This window comes from Gopherus flavomarginatus, chromosome 5, assembly GCF_025201925.1.
Source record: "Gopherus flavomarginatus isolate rGopFla2 chromosome 5, rGopFla2.mat.asm, whole genome shotgun sequence".
Classification (NCBI taxonomy): domain Eukaryota; kingdom Metazoa; phylum Chordata; order Testudines; family Testudinidae; genus Gopherus; species Gopherus flavomarginatus.
Genome location: NC_066621.1, coordinates 150,691,743 through 150,714,468, shown reverse-complemented (window position 1 = coordinate 150,714,468; position 22,726 = coordinate 150,691,743). Strand labels below are relative to the sequence as shown.

The 22,726-nt window shown below is 44.9% G+C and overlaps 1 protein-coding gene across 2 annotated transcripts in view; it reads left to right on the top strand.

Moving 5' to 3' along the window:
* Positions 1 to 22,726, top strand: part of PELI2 (pellino E3 ubiquitin protein ligase family member 2) — a 124,835-nt gene that overhangs the window by 25,544 nt on the left and 76,565 nt on the right. For both annotated transcript variants that reach the window (XM_050952670.1, XM_050952671.1), the window contains one exon: positions 13,482 to 13,611. In XM_050952670.1, the coding sequence (XP_050808627.1) occupies positions 13,482 to 13,611 (130 nt within the window). The remainder of the gene's footprint in view (positions 1 to 13,481; positions 13,612 to 22,726) is intronic.

Here is a 22,726-nt window from a genome sequence, read left to right as displayed (position 1 = left end):
TAAAACTAAAATACTACAAACAGAATTTTTCACCAATCCTAGCCCATTTCAAAACAATTCTTTAATTATACCCCACCACTTTAGTTGATTCAAATCTTGCAAAATTGTTTCTGACTGATGCGTAACTAATCTAAGGATCAGACAGAAACCATACAGATAAACAATAGAGAAGTAGGGACCATAAAGACAAAACAATAAAGTAGTATAGATTTCACAAGCACAACTGTTAACTGATTCCTTGCCAGACAGGATGCTGTCAAACTAAGTTTTCTCTAAACTTCTTAAGATCAGTTTCTTTATCTGGTGATCACGGGTACTATTAGGACAGGAGCACCTTCTTAACAGTCTGATTTGATGCAATTTAGATGGAATGTACAGATATGACTTTCTGCTTCTTAGCTCATGGCTGCTGCTGTCCTAATGTGGTTGCTGCTGCTGTCCTAATGTGGTTGCTGCTGCTTACTGAAGAAAAAAGCCTCAGACCTATCAGCGGACTGCTCCTATCACCATCTTCTCCACTACTGAACATTTTGTCAGACTCTGACGCCTTCTCTGAGGTGGAACCATCCTTTCCCCCTGTTTCCAGGAGAAGCCCAGACTCCTGCGCACGGCCAATGCATCCACCAGGATATGACCCAGCACCACCAAATTGGCACCAATACCCTTGAGGCCATCCACCCGACCCTTTGGTCACACTGGGACCCTTACCACCGACCTTACCTGCCTTCTCAGGCCTCATACCCCTCTGTCCAGGCTCCTGCAGCAGAACTGTCGGGCTCAGAGGCAGAAGCAGAACTGGAGACTGTACCGCAGGTCCCTATGGCCGCTTCCTCCTTTCCAGATGAAACCCGTATTCCCCCTGTCCTCTTGCCTCCTGATGATCACAAGTAATACCAGGATCTGCTGCAGAGTGTTTCTCTTGACCTGGGCGTACCCAGGGAGGAGGTACGAGACCAACACCAACTGTTGGATATTCTCCAAACCCGAAAGCCATCGTGTCATGCAGCCCATTAACGACGGTATCCTGCAGTCTGTGCGGGCAGTCTGACACACACTGGCTTCCTGTGCCGCAGTGCCCAAACCAGCGGAACACAGGTACTTTGTCCTCTCTGAGTGGGGGCAGACTTCCTCTCTTTCTCACCTGCCCCCCACTTCTTTGGTGGTGCACCCATTGACCGAGCAGGCACAACAGCACACACACAGATCTATCCCTCTGGACTGGGCAGCCAAACTCCTCAACCTTCTGGGCTGGAAGGTCTACTCCTCAGCAGCATTGCATTTTGGTATTGCCAACTACCAGGTTCTGCTGGCAAAGTACGACTTCGGTAACTGCCAATCGTACAAAGTTCCTGGATGACCTGTCAGAGGACAAAAAGCAATGTTTCCAAGCCCATGTTGAGGAAGGTGTCATAGTATAATTCCCAAATCTGGACCTTAGCGTCCAGGATATGGGTACTAGCATAAAATCCTCTAAGCTTAATTACCAGCTTAGATTTTGTAGCTCTGCCACCAATCAGGAATTTTTAGGGCCTGATACCCTCTGGTCCCCCCAAAACCTTCCCAGGGGACCCCAAGACCCAGATTCCTTGAGTCTCACAACAAAGGGAAATAAACCATTCCCTCCCACCTCTTTACCTCCTCCCAGATCTTTCCTGCCTGGGTACACTAGTAGATACCGTGAATCAATTCCTTGAAACACAACACAGAGAGATCAAGTTTCTCTCTCCCCCTCACCCAGAGGCAATACAGATTCAAGCTGCCTGAATCTAACACAAAGAGGAAATTTACCTTTCCCTCCTTGCTTCCCACCAATTCCCTGGTATATACAAACTCAATTTCTTTGAGCCTTAATTAGGAGAGAGAAGTCAACAGGTCTTACAAGCAAAACTTTTAATAAAAAAGTAAAAGGTTTATCTCTGCACTTTAGATGGTAAACAGTTACAGAGTCTTTCAACTTATAAACAATAGAAAGAAACTTTCTCCAGCAGAAACACAATTTAAGCTACTTCCAGCAAGTACACATATGCAAATGGAAAAAAACAAATTAAAAGACTATGACCGCCTTTTCTTACTTACAGTCTCTTATCTATTCAGAATTGTAACAGGGAGATTGGCAGAAACCTGGTTGCACCTCTAGTCCCGTCCAGGACCCAGAGAGAACAAAGCCAAACCCCAAACCCACAAACAAAGGCTTCCCTCCACGAGATTTGAAAGTATCTTGTCTCCTGATTGGTCCTCTGGTCAGGTGTTTGCAGGTCACTGTTTGTTAACCCTTTATAGGTGAAAGAGACATTAACCCTTAGCTATCTCTTTATGACAGAAGGCCACCTGGCAGCCACAATGAGGCTCCAAATGACCATTGATGCTGTGGATATATTCTTCTGGTCCCTTGCCACGGGCATAGTCGTGCTGAAAGTTGTGGCTGCAGTCCTCTGGCTTCCCATGAGGGGTCCAGACTTCCTCTTCGATCAAGACTAGCTGCTCTTGGCACAGATGGATGGGTCTTTTTGCTCTCTGAAGGACGTGAGGACGACACTTTGATCCTTTGGGCCATATGCTCTGGTGCCCAATTGTAGACAACAGTGACAATCCTTCTGTCCCTGGTCGTATGCACCATATCAGACCCCTATCAATGCTACCCAGAGCGCTAGAGAAAATGTTACCGTTCCCAGAACCGCTGACTCGCTGCCTCCACCACCTTGGTCTAAAAATAACCCAAGACCCAGTTTTGACATGCACGTCAAAACAAGGGGAGAGAGCTAAACAGGGGGAGGGATAGCTCAGTGGTTTGAGCGTTGGCCTGCTAAACCCAGGGTTGTGAGTTCAATCCTTGAGGGGGTCATTTAGGCATCTGGGGCAAAAATCCAACTGGGGATTGGTCCTGCTTTGAGCAGGGAGTTGGATTAGATGACCTACTGAGGTCCCTTCCGACCCAGATATTCTATGATTATAACTGTGAGCCTCCTCCCGAGAGGAGGAGGGGGGCAAGTGGGGTAACTTGCCCTGGGCCCCGCAAGCCCTGGCTCAGCAGCAGTCTGGATCTTCGGTGGTTTTTTGGTGGGGGGGGGGGCCCTTCAGTGCTGCCAAAGTCACAGAGCGACTGAAGGGCCCCCTGCCGCAGAAATGCCACCAAAGACCCAGACTGCTGCCGGGTGAGTACAAACGCAGGAGCTCCCCCACTTTGCCCCAGATCCACTGAATCCTCTGGGCAGTCCTGCCTCCCGGTCACCTTTGTGGCCATCTTGCCCTATTTGCTCACAAGATTACCATGGATCATTGGGTATTGAATATCCTATGCTGTGGTTACTCTCTAGATTTTTTTCTCATCTCCCCCCCCCCACATTGGGGGCCCCTTTGAGCACCCACTGGGGATCTCTCCAATCATACCCTTCTATGACTAGAGGCGGATGCTCTTCCCATGAAGGGTGCCATAGAACTGGTGCCCTGACATTTCATGGACAGGGTTTTATTCTGTACTGTCTCATCCCCAAAAAGGGTGTGTGTGTGGGGGGCACTGCCCTATACTCGGTCTCCACTGCCTCAATACCTTCATCAGAAAATCCGAATTCCATATGGTGATGCATGCATCTATTCCCTCCCTCCTCTAGGGAACCTGATTTGCAGCTTTTGACATGAAAGATATTCATACTTTCACATTTACATTCACCCAGCCCCCTGCAAATTTTTCTGCTTCTGTGTGGGCAACAGCCACCGCCAATTCAGAGTTTTCCCCTTAAGCATCACAAGAGCCCCAAGGTTCTTTACAAAAGTCTTTGCAGTTGTGGCAGCATAAATGCGGTGTCGAGGTTACTCTGCGTACTCTTACCTGGATGACTGGCTTCTGGTCGCTCCCTCACGCACTGAGCTTATGTTTGCCATTCATGCTCTCCTTGCAATTTTCAGCATCTGTATCGACGAGGAGAAGTCGGTGCTTGTACGGACACAGAATTGAGGCACACTCCTATGAAGTCGACCTGTGGTGGCAAATGCCTTCGGAATGTTGACAAGTCTAGTGATGGACATCCACTGCAGCCGATGTGCCAGTGTGTGTTCAGCCCACTGTGTGTCATTCCTATGTCTCCTTGGCCTATGCCTCCTTGCGTCATTGCCTATGCCTCCAGCTGTGGCTCCTGTCAGTCTTCAGAACCCACAGCATCTGGATGCATTTGAACATGCTATGTGCTGTCTAATGCCCCCACCGCCTGGCAGGATTAGGGTGTACTTGATGCAGGCACAGGCAGCAACCTCTGCCTCCCTGGTGGACGTCTTCTGGTACAAAAACTGCCGACCAGTGACAGGGTGTTCCATATGTTCTTTCGCCACCCATTATGCCATCACCCAGGGGGTGCCAGAAGATGGTGCCATCTCTTGCATCCTCACTCCCCCTTCCATGCTGATAACTACTGCCTACCCACTCACATTTGGAATACATATAGGGACCACTACTTTAAGAGGAGGAGGTTACTTACCTGTAACTGGACGTTCTTCGAGATGTGTGGTTCCTATTTGTATTCCAATACTCGCCCTCCGTCCCCTCTGCTGCGGACAGTACTTCTCAGCAGTAAGAGGGTCACTGAAGGGGCATTGACCTGCATAGCCTCATATAACCTTGCCTGGAACACAAGGCTATGTACGATGCACGTACATATATATCTCTACACGTACATAAATATATCTACATGTGTACACACTCCCGAACCGCACCCCGCCCATTTGAGCAATTTCTCTATTAGCCAATATCCACTTCCACTATTGCATACATAGCCATTAGCATTAAAGATGAGCCACAGTGGGGAAAAGATTACTTATATTTTTACTTTTGTATGTGTTTGAGAGAGAGCAAAACTCTTCCTGGCCTTTAAGTCCTCTGCTTGTTTTTACAATACAAACGTTGAGTCTTTTCTGTCTTGTGGAGTTTTTAATTTGCTTTGGATTTAAGAATCTAAATTTATCATCAACTGCTTTTTAAAAGATAGGCACAATGTGTGCTATACACAATATAATTGACTTTATAGGAGAGCTTTATGAGTAACTTGGGTTGAAGTGACTTTGACATCAGAAACAGTGAAACATGTCAAGTATCAGAGGGGTAGCCGTGATAGTCTGGATCTGTAAAAGCAGCAAAGAGTCCCGTGGCACCTTATAGATTAACAGACGTATTGGCGCATGAGCTTTCATGGGTGAATACTCACTTTGTCGGATGCAAATTTCCAGAGGCAGGTATAAATATGCAAGCAAGAATCAGGCTGGAGATAACAAAGTTAGGGTATGGCTACACTTGACATTTCAAAGCACTGCCGCGGCAGCACTTTGAAGTGTGAGTGTGGTCGGAGCGCCAGAGCCCAGCGCTGCACGTAAACCACATCCCTTACGGGTGTAGCTTGCAGCGTGGGAGCCGCGCTGCGGCACTGATTACACTGAGGCTTTACAGCGCTGTATCTTGCAGTGCTCAGGGGGGTGTTTTTTCACACCCCTGAGCGCGGAAGTTGCAGCACTGTAAAGCGCCAGTGTAGCCAGGGCCTTAGTTCAATCAGGGAGGATGAAGCCCTCTTGTAGCAGTTGAGGTGTGAACACCAAGGGAGGAGAAACTGGTTTTTTAGTTGGCTAACTATTCAGTCTTCATTTAATCCTGAGCTGATGGTGTCAAATTTGCAGATGAACTGAAGCTCAGCAGTTTCTCTTTGAAGTCCGGTCCTGAAGTTTTTTTGCTGCAGGATGGCTACCTTTTAAAATCTGCTATTGTGTGTCCAAGGAGATTGAAGTGTTCTCCTACAGGTTTTTGTATATTGCCATTCCTAATATCTGATTTGTGTCCCTTTATCCTTTTCATAGGGACTGTCCAGTTTGGCTGATGTACATAGCAGAGTGGTACTTCTGGCATATGATGGCGTATATTACATTGGTGGACGTGCAGGTGAATGAACCGGTGATGGTTATTGAAACTACAGTGAAGCTACTAGAACAATAGCAGCAAAGGTGTGACTGAAAAATGTTACCTAGGGAGAACAGTGTAGTCAGCAGTACCTTCCATAACTACTTAGGCCAATCAAGGATTTCAATGGACCCGGAGGTTTCATAGATTCCAAGGCCAGAAGGTACCATAGTGATCATCTAGTCTGACCTCTTTTATGTAACATAGGCCAGGGAACTTCCCCAAAATAATTCCTTTTTATCTAGAACATATCTTTTTTGAAAGAACATCCACTCTTGATTTAAAAATTGCCAGTGATGGCAAATCCACCACAACCCTTGGTAATTTGTTCCAGTGGCTAAGTATGCCTATTTCCAGTCTGAATTTGTCTCGCCACTGGATCATTATACCCTTCTCTGCTAGACTGAAGAGCTTATTATCAAGTATTTATTCCCCAGGTAGGTATGCATAGACTTCAGTCAAGTCACCCCTTAACCGTCTTTTTGTTAAGCTAAATAGATTGAACTCCTTGTCTATCCCTGTAAGCTATGTTTTCTAATACTTTTATCATTCTCTTGGTTCTTCTCTGAACCATGTCCAATTTGCCAACATCTTTCTTGAATTGTGAACACCAGAACTGGACACAGTGTGCCTGCAGTGGTTGCACCAGTGCCAGAAGAAAAATAACCTCTCTGCTCCTACTTGAGATTCCCTTGTTTATGCATCCAAGGATTGCATTAATCCTTTTGGCCCCAGCTTTGCTCTAGAAACTCATGTTCTGCTGGTTATCTGCCATTAAAAACCGCAGGGTCTGCTTGTGTGTCATCTTCATTTTATACAGCTGCTCATCACGATAGTATCTAGAGCACCTTCCCCTTCTCGGCAGTAGTAAAGTTCCCAGTGGATTAATGGGGTTCCTGGCCTTTTTTAAGGTAGGGTTTTTAGATTTTTTTGTTTTTGGTTGGTAGTGATTTATTGGGTAGAAGGGGGATGTCAATGAATTAATTACCTTTTGTGTTCATTGAAGTATTACTTGTATTACTGTAGCACCCCAGAGTCTTAGTCACGGACCAGGAACCTATTGTGCTAGTGCAGTACAAATACAGAACAAAGATTGACCCCACAGAATTCAGTCAAGGTAACACAGACCTGTCTCTTGTCTAGGAAGAAGGATACTACAGTGCATGTATGTACTGGAATCTTTCCTCTCTCCTTGTATTACAGTTGGTTGCTCTTGACAGTTCAAAATACAGCTTGAACTTCTGAACGATCAGAAAATGCCTGCTTCACTTCCCTGTATCATCAGAATAAGTGCTTGAAAAGTGGAGCAGAGATTTCATTCTTTATTCTCAAGTAAACTTCAAGTTGCTGTGAAAGATTCTGGGTCTTAAAAATCCTTATGGGATTTTACTCTAAGTTCAGGGGCTACTCTGTACATCCTGGGAATTTCACAATTTTAAAGTGTCAAATTTCCTTTTAAAAATAGATGTAAGCTGTACTTTTGCTTCTAACTATAGTACGGATTCTAATATCTAAACTGTATTGTTAAATCTATTCACCTAAATTTGGGTTATTGCTGATTATGCACTATATGCATCTTATGACTTCAAAAACAAACTTTTTTTGTATTTGTGGATAATCTAAGCACTATACCCACATATACAGACACTCTCTTCTCAACCTATGTATTATATAATTTTTTAAACTTCAATAAAAATTTTAAATCTATTCTCTGCTGTAATGCTCAGGGGTTTGAGCATTGGCCTACTAAGCCCAGGGTTGTGAGTTCAATCCCTGAGGGGGCCATTAAGGGAACTGGGTTAAAAATCTGGGGATTGGTCCTGCTTGGAGCAGGGGGTTGGACTAGATGACCTCCTGAGGTCCCTTCCAACCCTAATAGTCTATGATTCTATGAAATGGATTCTTTCATTAGTGATCAACGTTGTAGATTGCAAAAAGCATGTGCAGTATCATGGGATAAACTTTCCCTTTAGGATGAAAGGGAGAGCTGTGTGCTCTGTTCAGGCTTGCAATGCAGCTGTTTGTTTTTAAAAGGCTAGTTCTATTAACACCTCAAACAAAAACCCCTCCTCTCCCATTTCTTAAAACTATCTATGCTAGTGGCTTTTGTGCAGCCCTCTGCAGTTTGCCGTAAAGCATTGACTGGTATTCCACCAAGCAGAGTTCTTAGTTGGAGGAGCATTCAAATAGCATTCTAGAATGGATTGACTGAGGGCTTGGCTACACTGGAAACTCCGAAGTGCTGCCGCAGGAGTGCTCCCGCGGCATCGCTTTGAAGTGCGAGTGTGGTCGCGGCGCCAGCGCTAGGAGAGAGCTCTCCCAGCGCTGCAGGTACTCCACCTCCCCAAGGGGATTAGCTTACAGTGTTGGGGCACTGTTTACATTGGCGCTTTACAGCGCTGTAACTTGCTGCGCTCAGGGGGGGTGTTTTTTCACACCCCTGAACGAGAAAGTTGCAGCGCTGTAAAGCGCCAGTGTAGCCAAAGCCTGACTGACTCACTACAGGCGCAGGATTAATGAGTGTTTTGTTGTTGGTTGTTTTTTCTTTTAAGATTATTTCCAAATTGTTCTATAGCAATACTTCTGCTAGTGACCCAGGTGACTACTGAAACTGGCATTTTTAGTAGTTTCACTCATACAAATGGCTGAAGATAAGGCAGGATTCAAATTTATCCTCAGTTCAAGTGGGCTTTCTTGGGGATTTAGGGTAGTATCCTTAGTGACAATATACATACATTTGGATGCCATCCTGCTAATAGAATACAGAAGTACTGAATTAGCCGGGTTCTACTACTTGACAACGCTCTCAAATTGGCTTAAACCTCCCCCCCCCCCCCCAAATATTCTTGTCTGCTACTTACCTCAAAATATCAATGAAATAAAATATGGTCAATAAATGAATGATGCAGTAAAATCTGTTTCAAAGGGAGTGATAGGTAAGAAATGCAGTGCTGAAACAATGTTGAGGTTAAGTTTTCTGAAACAGCCTTGGCTTCCGTAGCTACAAAGGTAAGTGTCATTCAATGTAATCCAAAATGGGGGAAAAATCCTCAGTCTTGTATAATGAAGTTAAAATATTTCCTTGTCGGTTTTTTAAAATGTAAATTGGAAGTTCTAGTATTTATTAATATAACCACCAAGTAAGGTACTTCTTGTGGGAGTATTTTATTAATCCATTCCCAAAAAAGCAAATAGAGGTGCTGTAGTAAGAGGGCCTCCCAATCAACCAGAACTCGAAGGGCCTCTTTCATCCACACCTGTACAAAGCAAGGAAGTTAACCATCATGCTGCGTAACAGATCTCAAGCAAGTCTCTAACTCTAAATGCTAATTATTGTGTCCTGACCATATTGCACAGTAATATATGAAATTGAAATGGAATAAATTGTCATGTTGAAGAGGGTCACCACTGACACTAACATCTGTCTTTTGCCTCTGACTTGACTTCGAAAGCGATGTCAAGTACTTCATCACTATAGTGATTTCAGATTATTCATTGAGGTAGGGAGAAACCATACATCTGTCATGCTAGTTGTTGTGACCTACTCTAACTTCTTGGTCTATCATCTACCTATAGTCCTTTCCAAATTAAACTGGGTTAGGCATTTTGATTTAAGTTTGTGGAGTGACAGAGCGAGGCTTGTACTAAGAAATGTCTCTGTACAAGGTGAAGTTTGTGTCACTAGATTGATGCAAATGACAGAAAGCAAAACTGCTGCTGTTTCTCAATGGAAAATCTATCCGGGAAACTAATTACCAGCTGGCCTATCTTTCTAAAATGCCTTTTGAGGCCCTAAATTGCATAGCATTACTACTATTACATGACTATGTAACACTGCCATGGCACTCTGCATTTTCAAAATATTATACAAGTATTGACTATCACAGTGCCCTTGTGAGGGGTAACTACATAGAGTGGAAAGGAGATACAAGTGATACGCCCAAGTGCACGCAGCCAGAGGTAGGAGCGCCAAAGACTTTCAGTTGGTTTCTAGGTACAGTTCAAGGTCTCTTAAAGCCCTTATGTGTTTGATCCTGTACATCTGTGGCCTTATCTACATTTTCTCCTTCTGAAGCTCGTTTCTACTTGTCTTTACAATGATGTGAGTGACGGACAGGCTGCCAGCAGAGTTCTTATCCCATAGGGTTAGATGATGCTGTTTAAAAAGCCAGTGGCAGGTCTGAATCAGCTTTCTCACCATTATTACCACCAAGAAACTTTTTAAAGCGGAAAAATAGTGTGGATGCACCCCCCCCTCCCCGAAGCCATCTTTTTTCTGCATGCTTTACCCTGACACTTTAGGACATCTAGGACAGCATTTTTCAAAATTCGGGTCGTGACCCAGTACTGGATTGCAGCATGTAAGGCATGTTAAAAGTCTCATCGGCGGTGCTGCCCAGCTAAGGCAGGCTAGTGCCTACCTCTTCCAACACCGCACTACGCCCCGGAAGCAGCCATCAGGGAGACCACAGTCTCCATGCACTGCCCCCGTCCTGAGCACCAGCTTCACACTGTCATTGGCCAGGAACCAGCCAGTGGGAGCTGGTGGCGGGGGAAGTGCCTTTGGATGAGAACCATGCGGGGCTGCTTGTGCACCTCTGCCTAGGAGCCGTACCTCCTGTTGGCCGCTTCAGGCGCAGCATGATTCCAATGCAGGTGGATATCCTGTCTCTGTACCCTGGCTACACTGCTGACTAGGAGCCTCTGGAGGTAACCCCTTGCCCAAAGCCCCGTCCTGCACCCAAAACCCTTAAGTCCCAGCTCCATCCTAGAGCCTGTACCCCTGTCCGAGCCCAGAGCCCTCTCCCATACCCTGCAGCCCTCACCCCCACATCCCAAACCCCTCATCTCCAGCTCTGTTGGGTCACAGGCATCAACAATTTTTTTCAATTGGGTCCACAGGAATTTTTTGAAAATCACTTATCTAGCATACTCCAGGTGACATGCACATGAGCAGGGTGTTCTCATTAAAGGTCCTTTAACTCTGGAATTTGCTTTTTCCAAGTTCCAAAGACTAGATTTGCTGCAGGCTTTTGGTGGAGTTGAGAGGATTTAGACCTCGTAGGTTGGCTTTTCATGGAGTTTAATAATATGTTTGTATCTTTCACATTTAAGTGTTAATGTGCCTAGATAAATGATATACACATTATATGTAAACTGTTGCTTGTGGTGAGAAGTGAGAGAGATTCCCTGACATTAAGCACTGATTTAACATTCACGCACACTTAGTAACTGTATTTGATATTCTAGATAGCCAGTCCTGGAGGCAAAATAAAAGCAGCTGCACTAAAATTTGAAGCCTAACATAAATATTTGTCCTTATTCCTAGTGCAACTCTCTGCTTTTAGGTGCTAAATGGAAACATTTTTCTAGCCCTTTGGCTTCACTATAAATGTCAAAGCTTAAATAGTAGATTTTTGTACTTCTTGTACACCTCAATATATTTATAAGACTCTACAACGCATACCTTGTAAGCTGCTGTTGTATTTTGGAAGGGAATCATAAAAGAGTTCACTGTCGTAAGACAACATCTTTATAGATATACCATGTATCTTGCCACTAATTTAATTTTTGTGTATTAAAAACAAGAAGACATGATTTGGATCTTTGTGAAAACATGCCATCTGTGATCAGGAGAATCCAAGTGAATTACAAGAGCAAAAGAGGTGTGTCTGCAGCTTCATGGATGAAAAATACTAGCTAAAAAAATCTCCATTAAAACCTCTCAGTCATTCAGAGGTAGGAGTTATTTAACTAATGCAGAAAAATCACACAAGATAGGAAGGTCAGACAAAATAACTTTTTCCAGCATAACCCTGTAGTGTACTTAAAACACTGAGATGGTTCTTACATGGAAACTGCAGCGTTCCATATCTTTCTCTGTTATCAAGTAGCCCTACTACGATCTGGTACTAAAACATTCAGTTGTTTACATAATAAAAGCTTAACTTAAATACAAGAGAACATAAAATGATGCTAATTATTCTTTGTGTGATCTCTTAAGGAGTTATTACTGCTACATGGGTAGCTATTTCCTGTTTGGAAACTTTAGTAGAAAGAGTATTGTCCTGAGGCGAGCTAAAACCCGCCAGCATATGTCACAGGTATTGCTGCCTTGTGTAGATGATATTTTATGTGTGCATGTGTATATATATTAATGCTAAAAGAACACTTAGACTGCAAAAGTGAGCACTCAAGTTGGGAAATGCCAGAAATATGGTTGCCCGTACAACCTTTTATTGGCACCTTGTACATATGCATTATGGTATAGTTTAATTACAAGATAGTACATTTTTCTACAGGACCCTTTTCTCTTTTAATGGGCAGGAACTGATTTATGGAGAGGCATCTCTGTTAATTGCACTGAGGAAAGAGAAACCTGGGGGACATATTTATAAAGCTGATCCTAGTCTGTTCAGACAGCTAACAGTACATTGCATTGTGCACAAGGACTGCAATAAGAACCTTCCTCACCAAAGGATTTGGGAAAGCTAAGCATTGTGAGGCTTGTGCACCCCCAAAAATCTGTTCCTTGGGGGAAGCTGTATTCACGCTGATGTTGGATCACCTTCCTCTGGATTAACTTGTACTTTGGGGCTGCTCATTAATGATTTCATTCAAGTATCTCATTTCACTGATGAGGAGGTGAGGTTTTAAATTTCCAAAATAAATCAAACCTCATTAGACCTCTGGTAGGTTTTGAAGTGCCTAAGTGATTTAGGAGCATAAATCCCATTCTTTCAGTGGGATGTACTTCTAAGACTTAAGAACTTCTGGAAACCATTTCCCCTTCCCCCCGTGGTTTCTGGAGAAGGGAAGGGAAAAACAAATGTTGTAAAAACTTCCAATACTCTGAATGCAATTCTAACTTTTCTGCACTTTTTTAAAGTACAGAAATGTTGAGTCATAAGGCTAGACTGGTGTTCCAATATAGAGGTGCAGAAATGGTTCCATAGCTTGTAAAACCAGCGTTCTCAAAGGCCTAGTCTACACTGGCAACACTACAGCGCTGCTGCGGCAGTGTTTTAACGTGGCTTGTGTGGTCGCGGCAGAGTGCTGGGGGGAGAGCTCTCCCAGTGACCTAAAAAAATCATCTCCAGGAGAGGCGTAGCTACCAGCACTGGGAGCACGGCTCCCAGCGCTGGTGCACTGTCTACACTGGTACTTTACATCGCTGAAACTTGCTGCGCTCAGGGGGGTGTTTTTTCACACCCGTGAGCGAGAAAGTTGCAGTACTGTAAATTGCCAGTGTAGACAAGCCCAAAGAGGCTGATAGTTTGAGTGCAGCAATTCTTAGCATGTCACAAAATCTGTTAAGATAAGTGAGTGTTAAGTTCAGATTCACAACTTGTTAATATTCTTTAGAAAATTGAAAGCTGTGCTTATTGGTTCTGTTTCCTAAGTAAACTTTCTTGCTCCAGGTAGTGCTGCCCCTTGCTTTGTAATCTTTATGGCACGTGATCTGATAGTTTCATTTCTCGCTCTGCTTCCCTTCCCTGCTGCAAGCCAGAAAGTATGGAATAAACATGAACTTCTTGTTTGTTCTTAGGTACAATGGCTCCCTCCCTAATGGTGACAGAGGACGTAGGAAAAGCAGATTTGCTCTCTATAAACGACCTAAGGCTAACGGAGTCAAACCCAGCACTGTTCATGTGATATCAACGCCCCAAGCATCCAAGGTATGTGGCAATTGGAGAGAGAGTCTCTGCTTCCTGATAATTTTGGCTGAAGATAAAACTTACTTTTTTGGGTAATGGTGTGCTTGTTTTCTTTTTTTGCCTTGCTGCCATCATTTCGGTTATGTTAGTGTTTAGACTTGAAATGAACTAGCCTGATTAAAAGTCGTACCGTGGCTTCTCTTTCTAATGATACTCTTCGTTGTAATTTAAATGTGAAAACAACTACTCAGCTCAAAATTAGGGTTCACAACAGATTAATTCATATCTGATCTTGTTGCTTCCATACAGATGGTGTAATTTATCAGTGATAAATCTCCTCCATTTTTGCTGTATGAAGCACAGAATAAGAGACTGTAACTACCTGTGTTGCATACAAATATTTCCCTTCTCTTAGTAACCTGTAATATAATAATTAACACTAGGATGTAAAAAAACCAGTTTGACTGACACCTTTTCCGAAAGAGTTGCCATTTTATTATGCAGAAATTGTTCTTTCCAGGTCTCTAATCTCTTTTGACGTATTAATGGCTCTGCATATGTGTGCATGTGCGTCCAGTGATGTGGGATTTTTTTCTTCAAGTCCATCATAGGTTATGCAGGGAAGCATGGGTAGCATGAGCCTCCTGATCAAACAAAATTGACTCTCCTTGGTGGAAAGTTTTTGTACTAGTTAGGAAGATATAATTTCTTGTATAATGTGGGTAAGATTTATTTTTTAAAGAGCCTTTTTTCTTGCACTATTTCTAATAATGGTTGAGAAATCCTCAAACATGGGCAAGGTACATCCCACAGTGAACTATGACTAGTTTTTGTTCTTTGTAATGAATGGTAGACTATATAAATCTTATTTGAAGTGACAAATCTTAATGTCTGTGCTCCATGAATTTTGAACTTGGACTTGTTTAATTCAGGAAATGTCAATATCGTAGACATTCAGCTGCCTATTACCCTTTGTTCAGAGGTCATCTGTGGCAATCGTGATGGATTTTGAATGTGTAATTTCTGTTTAAGCATTTTGAGAGAAAATATGGAAACTTCACCAGCTTTCTTGAACAAATTGAGGCTAAATGATAAAGTCAAGCAGTGAAGAAGTATATTATAAGAACATACAAAGTACAAAAGTCTCCATCCTGAAAAGAAACTGGGTAGGTGTATTGGTGGCCATACAAGAAACCTATCTTGAAAAGACAACAGATTTGAATGGAGAGATGAAGGATGATCAGAACTCTTGCTAATCTAGAGGATGATCTGTGGCCACACAAAATAAACTTAGTGTTTAGGTGTGGTGGCTTTTTCGGGGTGGGGGGGGGAGGCGGAAGGGGGTTAGATATAATGAGACTATGCTGGAAAATGCAGTTATTTGGTTTAAGATAGTTAAGAATTTTATTAACATCAAAATAATGAGGCACATAGGTGCCAACTTGCGCCGGTGGGTGCTCAGCTCCCCCAACCTCTTCTGTGAGCATACCGTGTTCCCCTTCATCCCCCCTCCCTCCCAGCTCTTGCCATGCAAAACATCTGTTTTGCAGTGCAAGCGCTGAGAGCCATGGGGAAAAGCGGAGACGCAGCATGCTCACGGGAGGAGGTGGAGGTGAGCTGGGGCGGGGTGCTGCCAGTGGGTGCAGAGCACCACCAGTTTTTCCCCATGGGTGCTCCAGCCTCAGAGCACCCATGCAGTCAGCGTCTATGATGAGGCATTAGAGGGGACTTAAAAGCTATTCTGATTTAAAGGTTGGAGAGGCAGAACAGGAAACAGTGTATGATGAGGAAATGTGAAGAGAACATTGGTAGACCAAATTCCAGAGAACAGGACAAAACTTGCTAATGCGCTTAATGTGCACTACAAACACACCTGAAGGGATGATTAATAGAAGTGGGGGAACTTAATGGGGACAGGTAAACTTGAATAGTGAACAATCAGTCTTACAGGGCTGAAGTGGACTTGACTTAAGAAAAAGAATCAATGCGGAAAAGGCTTCTAGCGTGTGGAAGAACATGTTGAAGATGAACTGTCCAGTTATCTGAAATATACGCAGAATGTTTAAAAAGTCTTAAGTGTTCATATTTGGTTTAGTCAGTAGATGAACAGAATTGAGATTTAAGAAGAAAAAACTGAGTGCCTTTTACCTGCCTTCTTGATTTTTTAAGCCTTTAGAGTATACTTGAGTCACAACCTGTGTATCACAACTATGAGTATTAGAAAGAGAGAATCTCAGCTTTCATTTCTCTCTGTCATGGTTCAGGATGGACTGTACCTTTGACCTGCCTCTCTTCTCTCTCCTTCTGCCCTGTTGGAGTCCTTTTACAAGTAGCACCTTGTACAGGTCCAACACCTGCACTTCTGAGTGAAATCCCATGATTCAACCGACTTTTGAACTGGATCTCCAGGTTACAGTACCCCTATTTACTAAGTTGTGGGTCACAGCTGACCATACCAAATTCAGGACAAGCTGCTGGGGAAAAAGGATAGACACACACCAAAACTGGTGGTTATTCTTCCTTGAGAGATACCAAACCAGCAACAAAAGTAAACTTCCTTTTGACCACACTGGCTAACAAGAAGTCATAATTGCAGCCTCCTTAGGTATTCCAGTCCTGGATTCAACACCCAGACACTAGACTTAATGATGAGTGGTTATTTAAAACAAATTTCATCGAACAAAAGGGTGGTTCTGATCCCAAAGGAACAGCCACATACCCAGGTCAATATATAACTCAGATCTTACCCAATAATCACGCTATTGCCAATCCTTTAGTATCTAATATCTAAAGGTTTATTTATAAAAAGAAAGAAAGATGAGAGTTAAAATTGGCTAAAGGAATCAAATACATACAGTAAATGCAAAGTTCTTGGATCAGGCTTGTAGCAGTGATGGAATAAACTGGTGGTTTGTTAGTCTCTGCTTCCAAATCATTGGAAAATCTTCAGTCCTTTGCTTAGAATGTTCACATTAGTGTAAGTTCGTTTTGCCTCTTTCCTGTTCAAACCTCTGGACTATGGAGATGTTTCCATGGCCTTTTATAGCTTCTGCCAAGTGAAGGGAATCCATTGTTCTTACTGTGAAAAATTACAGGGGACAAGTTGGTGTTTGGAGTCACATGGTCAAGTCACATGTCCATGCGTGCTTCGCTTAGTCATAGTAGAGGCCATCACAGGAAAGTCCATCAAGGGTATGTCTACATCTACAATTTTGCAGCGCTGGTTGTTACAGCTGTATTAGTACAGCTGTATAGGGCCAGCGCTGCAGAGTGGCCACACTTACAGCAACCAGCGCTGCAAGTGGTGTTAGATGTGGCCACGCTGCAGCGCTGTTGCACACCGCGGGGAAGGAGACCTGCTTGGAGCGGGGGTCGGGGAACGCCAGAGCACACCGCGGGGAAGGAGACCTGCTTGGAGCGGGGGTCGGGGAACGCCAGAGCACACCACGGGGATGGATACCTGCTGGCAGGGGGGGTCGGGGAACGCCAGAGCACACCGCGGGGAAGGAGACCTGCTTGGAGGAGGGGGTCGGGGAACGCCAGAGCACACCGCGGGGAAGGATACCTGCTTGGAGGAGGGGGTCGGGGAACGCCAGAGCACACCGCGGGGAAGGAGACCTGCTTGGAGGGCAGTGGAGTTTGCTTGATTACCAGAGAGGCTTCCTCAGGTATGCTGGGATACCTGCTTATTCCACGGAGGTCAACAAAAACGCTGGTGAGTGTCTACACTTGATGACCAGCGCTGGTGATCCAGCGCTGGATCCTCTACACCCGAGGCACGACCGGGTGTACGGCCAGCACTGCAAACAGGGAGTTGCAGCGCTGGTAATGCCCTGCAGGTGTGTACACATCCTAAGTTGCAGCGCTGTAACCCCCTCACCAGCGCTGCAACTTTGTAGTGTAGACAAGGCCTAAGTGTAGATAGGCATCTCCCATGGTCCATTGTAAGTTAAGTGTTCCTTGATGGGCCATTTAACTTGACTAGATCCCTAGATGTGCAGGCTAAATGCCTTGGGGGTGTTACCACAGGAGCAAATATTTGAAATATAGGTACATAATTAATTTTCATAACTTCAAATACAAAAATGATTCATGTATACAAATAGCACAATCATTCAGCAGATAATAATTCTTCCACAGACATTTTAAATGCCACACTTCGTACAAGATTTGTTGCAATTATATAACAGTGGTAACAAAAATAATCTACATGGTCATATTTCAATCAGATAACGTTGCACCAACCATGTCTGCTTAGCAGGCCCAACTGGATTTGGTGATTACCAGTGATTTCCCCTAGGAGGCTGCGATCAGTAGGAGAATCCAGTGAAACCAAACAGCTTCTTGAAAACCAAGTATTTGTTTATCTAGAGGAACATAGAAATTGGTGACAAGGATTCAAATAACAAAGTATGCTTTAAATATTTTGGGGTTGGAGGTTGCTCACTTATGCCATGCACTCTCCCACAGCTGGAGATCTACCTTTCTGCAGACCTTTCTTGGCTGCTTTTGTAACATTTTTTAAATGCTCTGTTTAAGATTTCATGCCTGAAGGCTCTGTCCCAAGCTAGGTGGTGGTTGTCCGCTATGTGGACAGATGAAACAACAGAACCTGTACTATCAGTTTAAGAAGTGCTTAAATATTTACAGCCATTAAGTCTGGTTCCTGCAGATATGCAAAAACCACTTAGGACTGAGTTAACTCTTTGTAGCCCTGTGGCAGACAGCATGATCATAATCAAATAGACAGAGGTACACATTAATTTTAAGAATATTATATAGATATATCCCATGTTCTTCTTGCCCACATAATCATGGGACACTAGGAGCTGGGGCTTTAAGAAAAATACCAAAAACTTGCTAATTCGTGCAGCTTTTATGGCAATCCTGCTCTTGTGAGATTGGGCTGAATTTAAGAAATGGATGCAGTCATCTAACCTTGTAGCTCTCAACTTCAGGGTGGCCTTCCATTCAGCAGAGAAGCACAATCTCCCTGAGAAGGGATGCAGCAATTCCAGCTGCATGTGATCACTGCTGTCACCCAGCCAGCAACACAAGTGTTGAAAAAAACAAAGGGTGTCCTTGTTCTCAGACCCATTCCTTTCCATTTCCCACTTGCCGATTGGTCTTCATGAGACTAACGGACAAGGTGGGTGTAGAATTGAGGGTCTAGCAGAGGATCCAGCAAGGGTCAACTCTTGTTGCCTCATAAAGCTGAGATGAGTGTTTTTTAAGGATCCATTTTTTTTTTCTCAGTATGCTTTAAAATTCACAAGCATACAAAGATTTTTCTTGAAACTTGTTGTGGATTCTCATGGCTTGTAGTAGGGTTAATGGGGCAAATTTAGGGACAAAGTTCTTACGTGAATATGTGCAGAGATGGAGGGTGTGACATTCCCCTGGTGTTATCTGGACCAGTGATCTGCTAGGTCACTCCAATCCTTGACTCTGGGAGCTAGCCCTACTCTGCTCTGCTGTGAGAACCCTCACTCCAGGGCTGTTCATGTACAGCCTCTAGCACAGAGGTGAGCAAACTTTTTGGCCCAAGGGCCACATCTGGGTATGGAAATTGTGTGGTGGACCATGAATGCTCACGAAATTGGGGGTTGGGATGGGGTGAAAGCTCTGGCTGGGCATGCAGGCTCTGGGATGGGACCAGAAATGAGGAGTTCAGGGTGCAGGAGGGGGCTCCGGGCAGGGACTGAGGGGTTTGGAGAGCAGGAGGGGAATCAGGGCTGGGAGAAGGGGTTGAGGCACAGGAGGGGGGTCAGGGGTGCAGGCTCCAGGTGGCACTTACCTCAAGCAGTGGCATGTCCCCCCTCCGGCTCCTATGCGGGTGCACGGCCAGCAGCTCTGTGCGCTGCTCTGTCTGCAGGCACCGCCCCTGCAGCTCCCATTGGTTGCGGTTCTGGTCTATGGGAGCTGCAGAGGTGGTGCCTGGGGTAGGGGCAGCATATGGAGCTCCCTGGCTGCTACTCTGTCGGAGCTGGAGGGGGGGGACATGCTGATGCTTCCAGGAGCTGTGCAGAGCCACAGCACGCATGGAGTGAGGCAAGCCCCCGACTCTGCTTCCTGGCGGGAGTGCCAGAGCGGGGCAAGCCCTGGACCCTGCTCCCCAGTAGGAGCTTGAGGGCCAGATTAAAATGTTTGAAGGGCCAGATGTGGCTCCCAGGACGTAGTTTGCCCACCGCTGCTCCAGCATGGAAGCTGCTCCCAGCTATGTGAGTGAGCACTTCTGGCCAGCTGCTGCTTGGATTATGCAAATGAATGACACTACCCAGTATCTCTGGTCCCAGACACAGCCCCAAGCATCTCTATCTTGCAGTGTCCAGTAATGCCCACTGAATGTCGCAAACCTAAGAGTTCATCAGTTTAACAAAGAAATTGATATCCAGGCTTGTTATCCCAAGGTGAGTCCCTGACGCGCTTCAGACCAAACGCACTGCTCCAGGTAGAATAAACAAACATTTATTAACTACAAAAGATAGGTTTTAAGTGGTTGTAAGTCAAAGCACAAGAAGTCAGATTTGGTCAAATGAAATAAAAGCAAAACGCATTCTAAGCTGATCTTAACACTTTCAATGCCCTTACTAACTTAGATGCTTCTCACCACAGACTGTCCGGTTGCCCTTCAGCCAGGCTCTCCCCTTTGATCAGAGCTTTGATCAGTTGCTTGGTGGTGATGTCTGTAGATGAAGGTGGAAGAGAGGAAGAGCATGGCAAATGTCTCTCCCTTTTATCATGTTCTTTCTTCCCTCTTGGCTTTGCCCCCCCCTTCAGAGTCAGGTGAGCACTACCTCATTGTAGTCCCAAACTGACCAAGGGAAATGGGGTGACTCACTTCGGAGTCCAACAGATCCTTTGTTGCTGCCTAGGCCAGTGTCCTTTTGTTCCTGTGAGGCTGGGTTTGTCCCACACATGCCCTGATGAGGTGTGACCTGCCCCTCTGCTCCTGGAGAGTTTTGCCTGGACTTGTTTTAAGCCATGAGGACACATTTTCAGCCTCCTAACTATATACGTGAAATTACAACCTATTACTGTAACAACAATGCTTAGTGCATCATGAGCCTTCTGAAGACACCCAACATGACACACTTTGCACTGGATACCACACAATCATATTATAAGGATGAACATGGGGGTGCAGGGTGTTCCCACCAAGTTAGTGGGTCACAGAGGGTTAAAGGTCCTGTCAGTAAACTTTCTAATTCTTGCAGTGTGGCTCTCATTATTGCATGGATACTATCACGATTGAAAAGTGATCACCCAGATGGATTTGAACTGGGCTTTTGTCCAGCACCTACTGATGCACTGGGCAAACCCTGTTTTAAAATAGTAGGGGTTTTCTCTGGTTCTGTAGGCTGCTGACAGTGAAGTTCCACACCAGAGGGAGTGTGACTTGTGCATGTGCTGCATGATTGGTGCTGTGTTGCAAGCAAGAGTGTATAGAGGCATGCTTGACGTTAGTCACTGGGTAGATCAGTGCAACATACAGCCATTGAACCTGATCACCACCCAAGGAGTGAGTTTAAATTTTGTCCTCAGAATGACTACTGTGCACACTACTACTACTCTCTGCTTGCTTTCTGCTTTTAATGGCAGGTCCTTTTTGAAAGTTTTGTAAATCTGTAGTCATTTGGTCAGATTTCTAAGATACAGTCCCCACAAAGTATGCTCCTTTTTAACGTTTTCAGATTTCTTAGGACTTTTGGTGCAAAGCTAGGACAAAACTGAGGCGGTGACCTTCATAAAACTTAGTGGGACTGTCCCTGAGCTCAGCTATTCAGCTTTACCAAGGACCACTTCAGAAATACTTCAAATTATTATACTATAAAATCTTTAGTAGCTTTTTTTTTTTTAAACAGACAGTTCACATCTCTACAAGCAGTTTCCTCAGGAAATCCTTTGACACAAACTGAAACATTTGTGTTGACTTAAGGGAACAAGTCCTGCCCCTAATGCCATCTGCCCAAGTCCCCCGGGACAGTCCAAAGTATCCAGTGCAGTTTTGTATCTGAATCTGAAGCAGGTATGTTGATGTGGGGCTACTGGGAAAGGAAGACATTCATTTTCATCCAACTGAGAACATCTTATTGCGATGAATGGGCCACCTCATACTGCAGAAATGTGGGCAGAACCCCTTCCCCATATACTAGCCCCAGATTTGGGGTAGGAGACTCAGGCACCACTGTTTCTTCTCCCTTTGTATGTCCAGCTGGTGCATGGCCTTGTAGCCGTCCCACATTTCCCACTCCCCAGGGCCCTTCCAAGCTTAACAAGGACATAAAAACTCCAGGGGGAGGTTGGAGCTCAGAGAGATGTGCCCTTCAGTCTCTCTAGCACGATTTCCTCAAGCGGAGGCGATGCATTGTCAACGCTATATTAATGAAAACTATGTTTGCCTAGCTCTATCTCCTGCCCAGTGGCATAGCCAGGTTCTAAGAGCAGGGGGAGTGAACACGGGGGAAAAGAAGGCACCACCCGCTGCGAAGCAGCAAAGAGGAAAAAAAAGAAAAACCCAAGTCTTGCCAAAGAACCCACCGCACCGAATTACCTGCCACCGAATTGCCGCCGAAGACCCAGAGCTGCCTGTGGGAAACCCATGCTGGAGCTGCAAGGTAGCAGGCTACCCCCAGTGGGCACAGGGAGGAGCGTTACCTGGCCGCCACAAAGCGAGGGCGGGGGAAGCAGGAGCTGCTGCTGCAAGATACATGCCGCAGAGCCCGAAGTGAGTGCCGCCAAAGACCCGGACGTGCTGGGAAGTGCAGAGTGAGTGCTCAGGGGAGCGGCCACACCCCCCCCAAGCTATGCTACTGCTCATGCCCTTCCAGGAGATAGAGGGTGACTAAACTTACATAGCTCATAGACTCATAGACTCTAGGACTGGAAGGGACCTCGAGAGGTCATCAAGTCCAGTCTCCTGCCCTCATGGCAGGACCAAATACTGTCTACACCCTCCCTAATAGACATTTATCTAACCTACTCTTAAATATCTCCAGAGATGGAGATTCCACAACTTCCCTAGGCAATCTATTCCAGTGTTTAACTACCCTGACAGTTAGGAACTTTTTCCTAATGTCCAACCTAAATCTCCCTTGCTGCAGTTTAAGCCCATTGCTTCTTGTTCTATCATTGG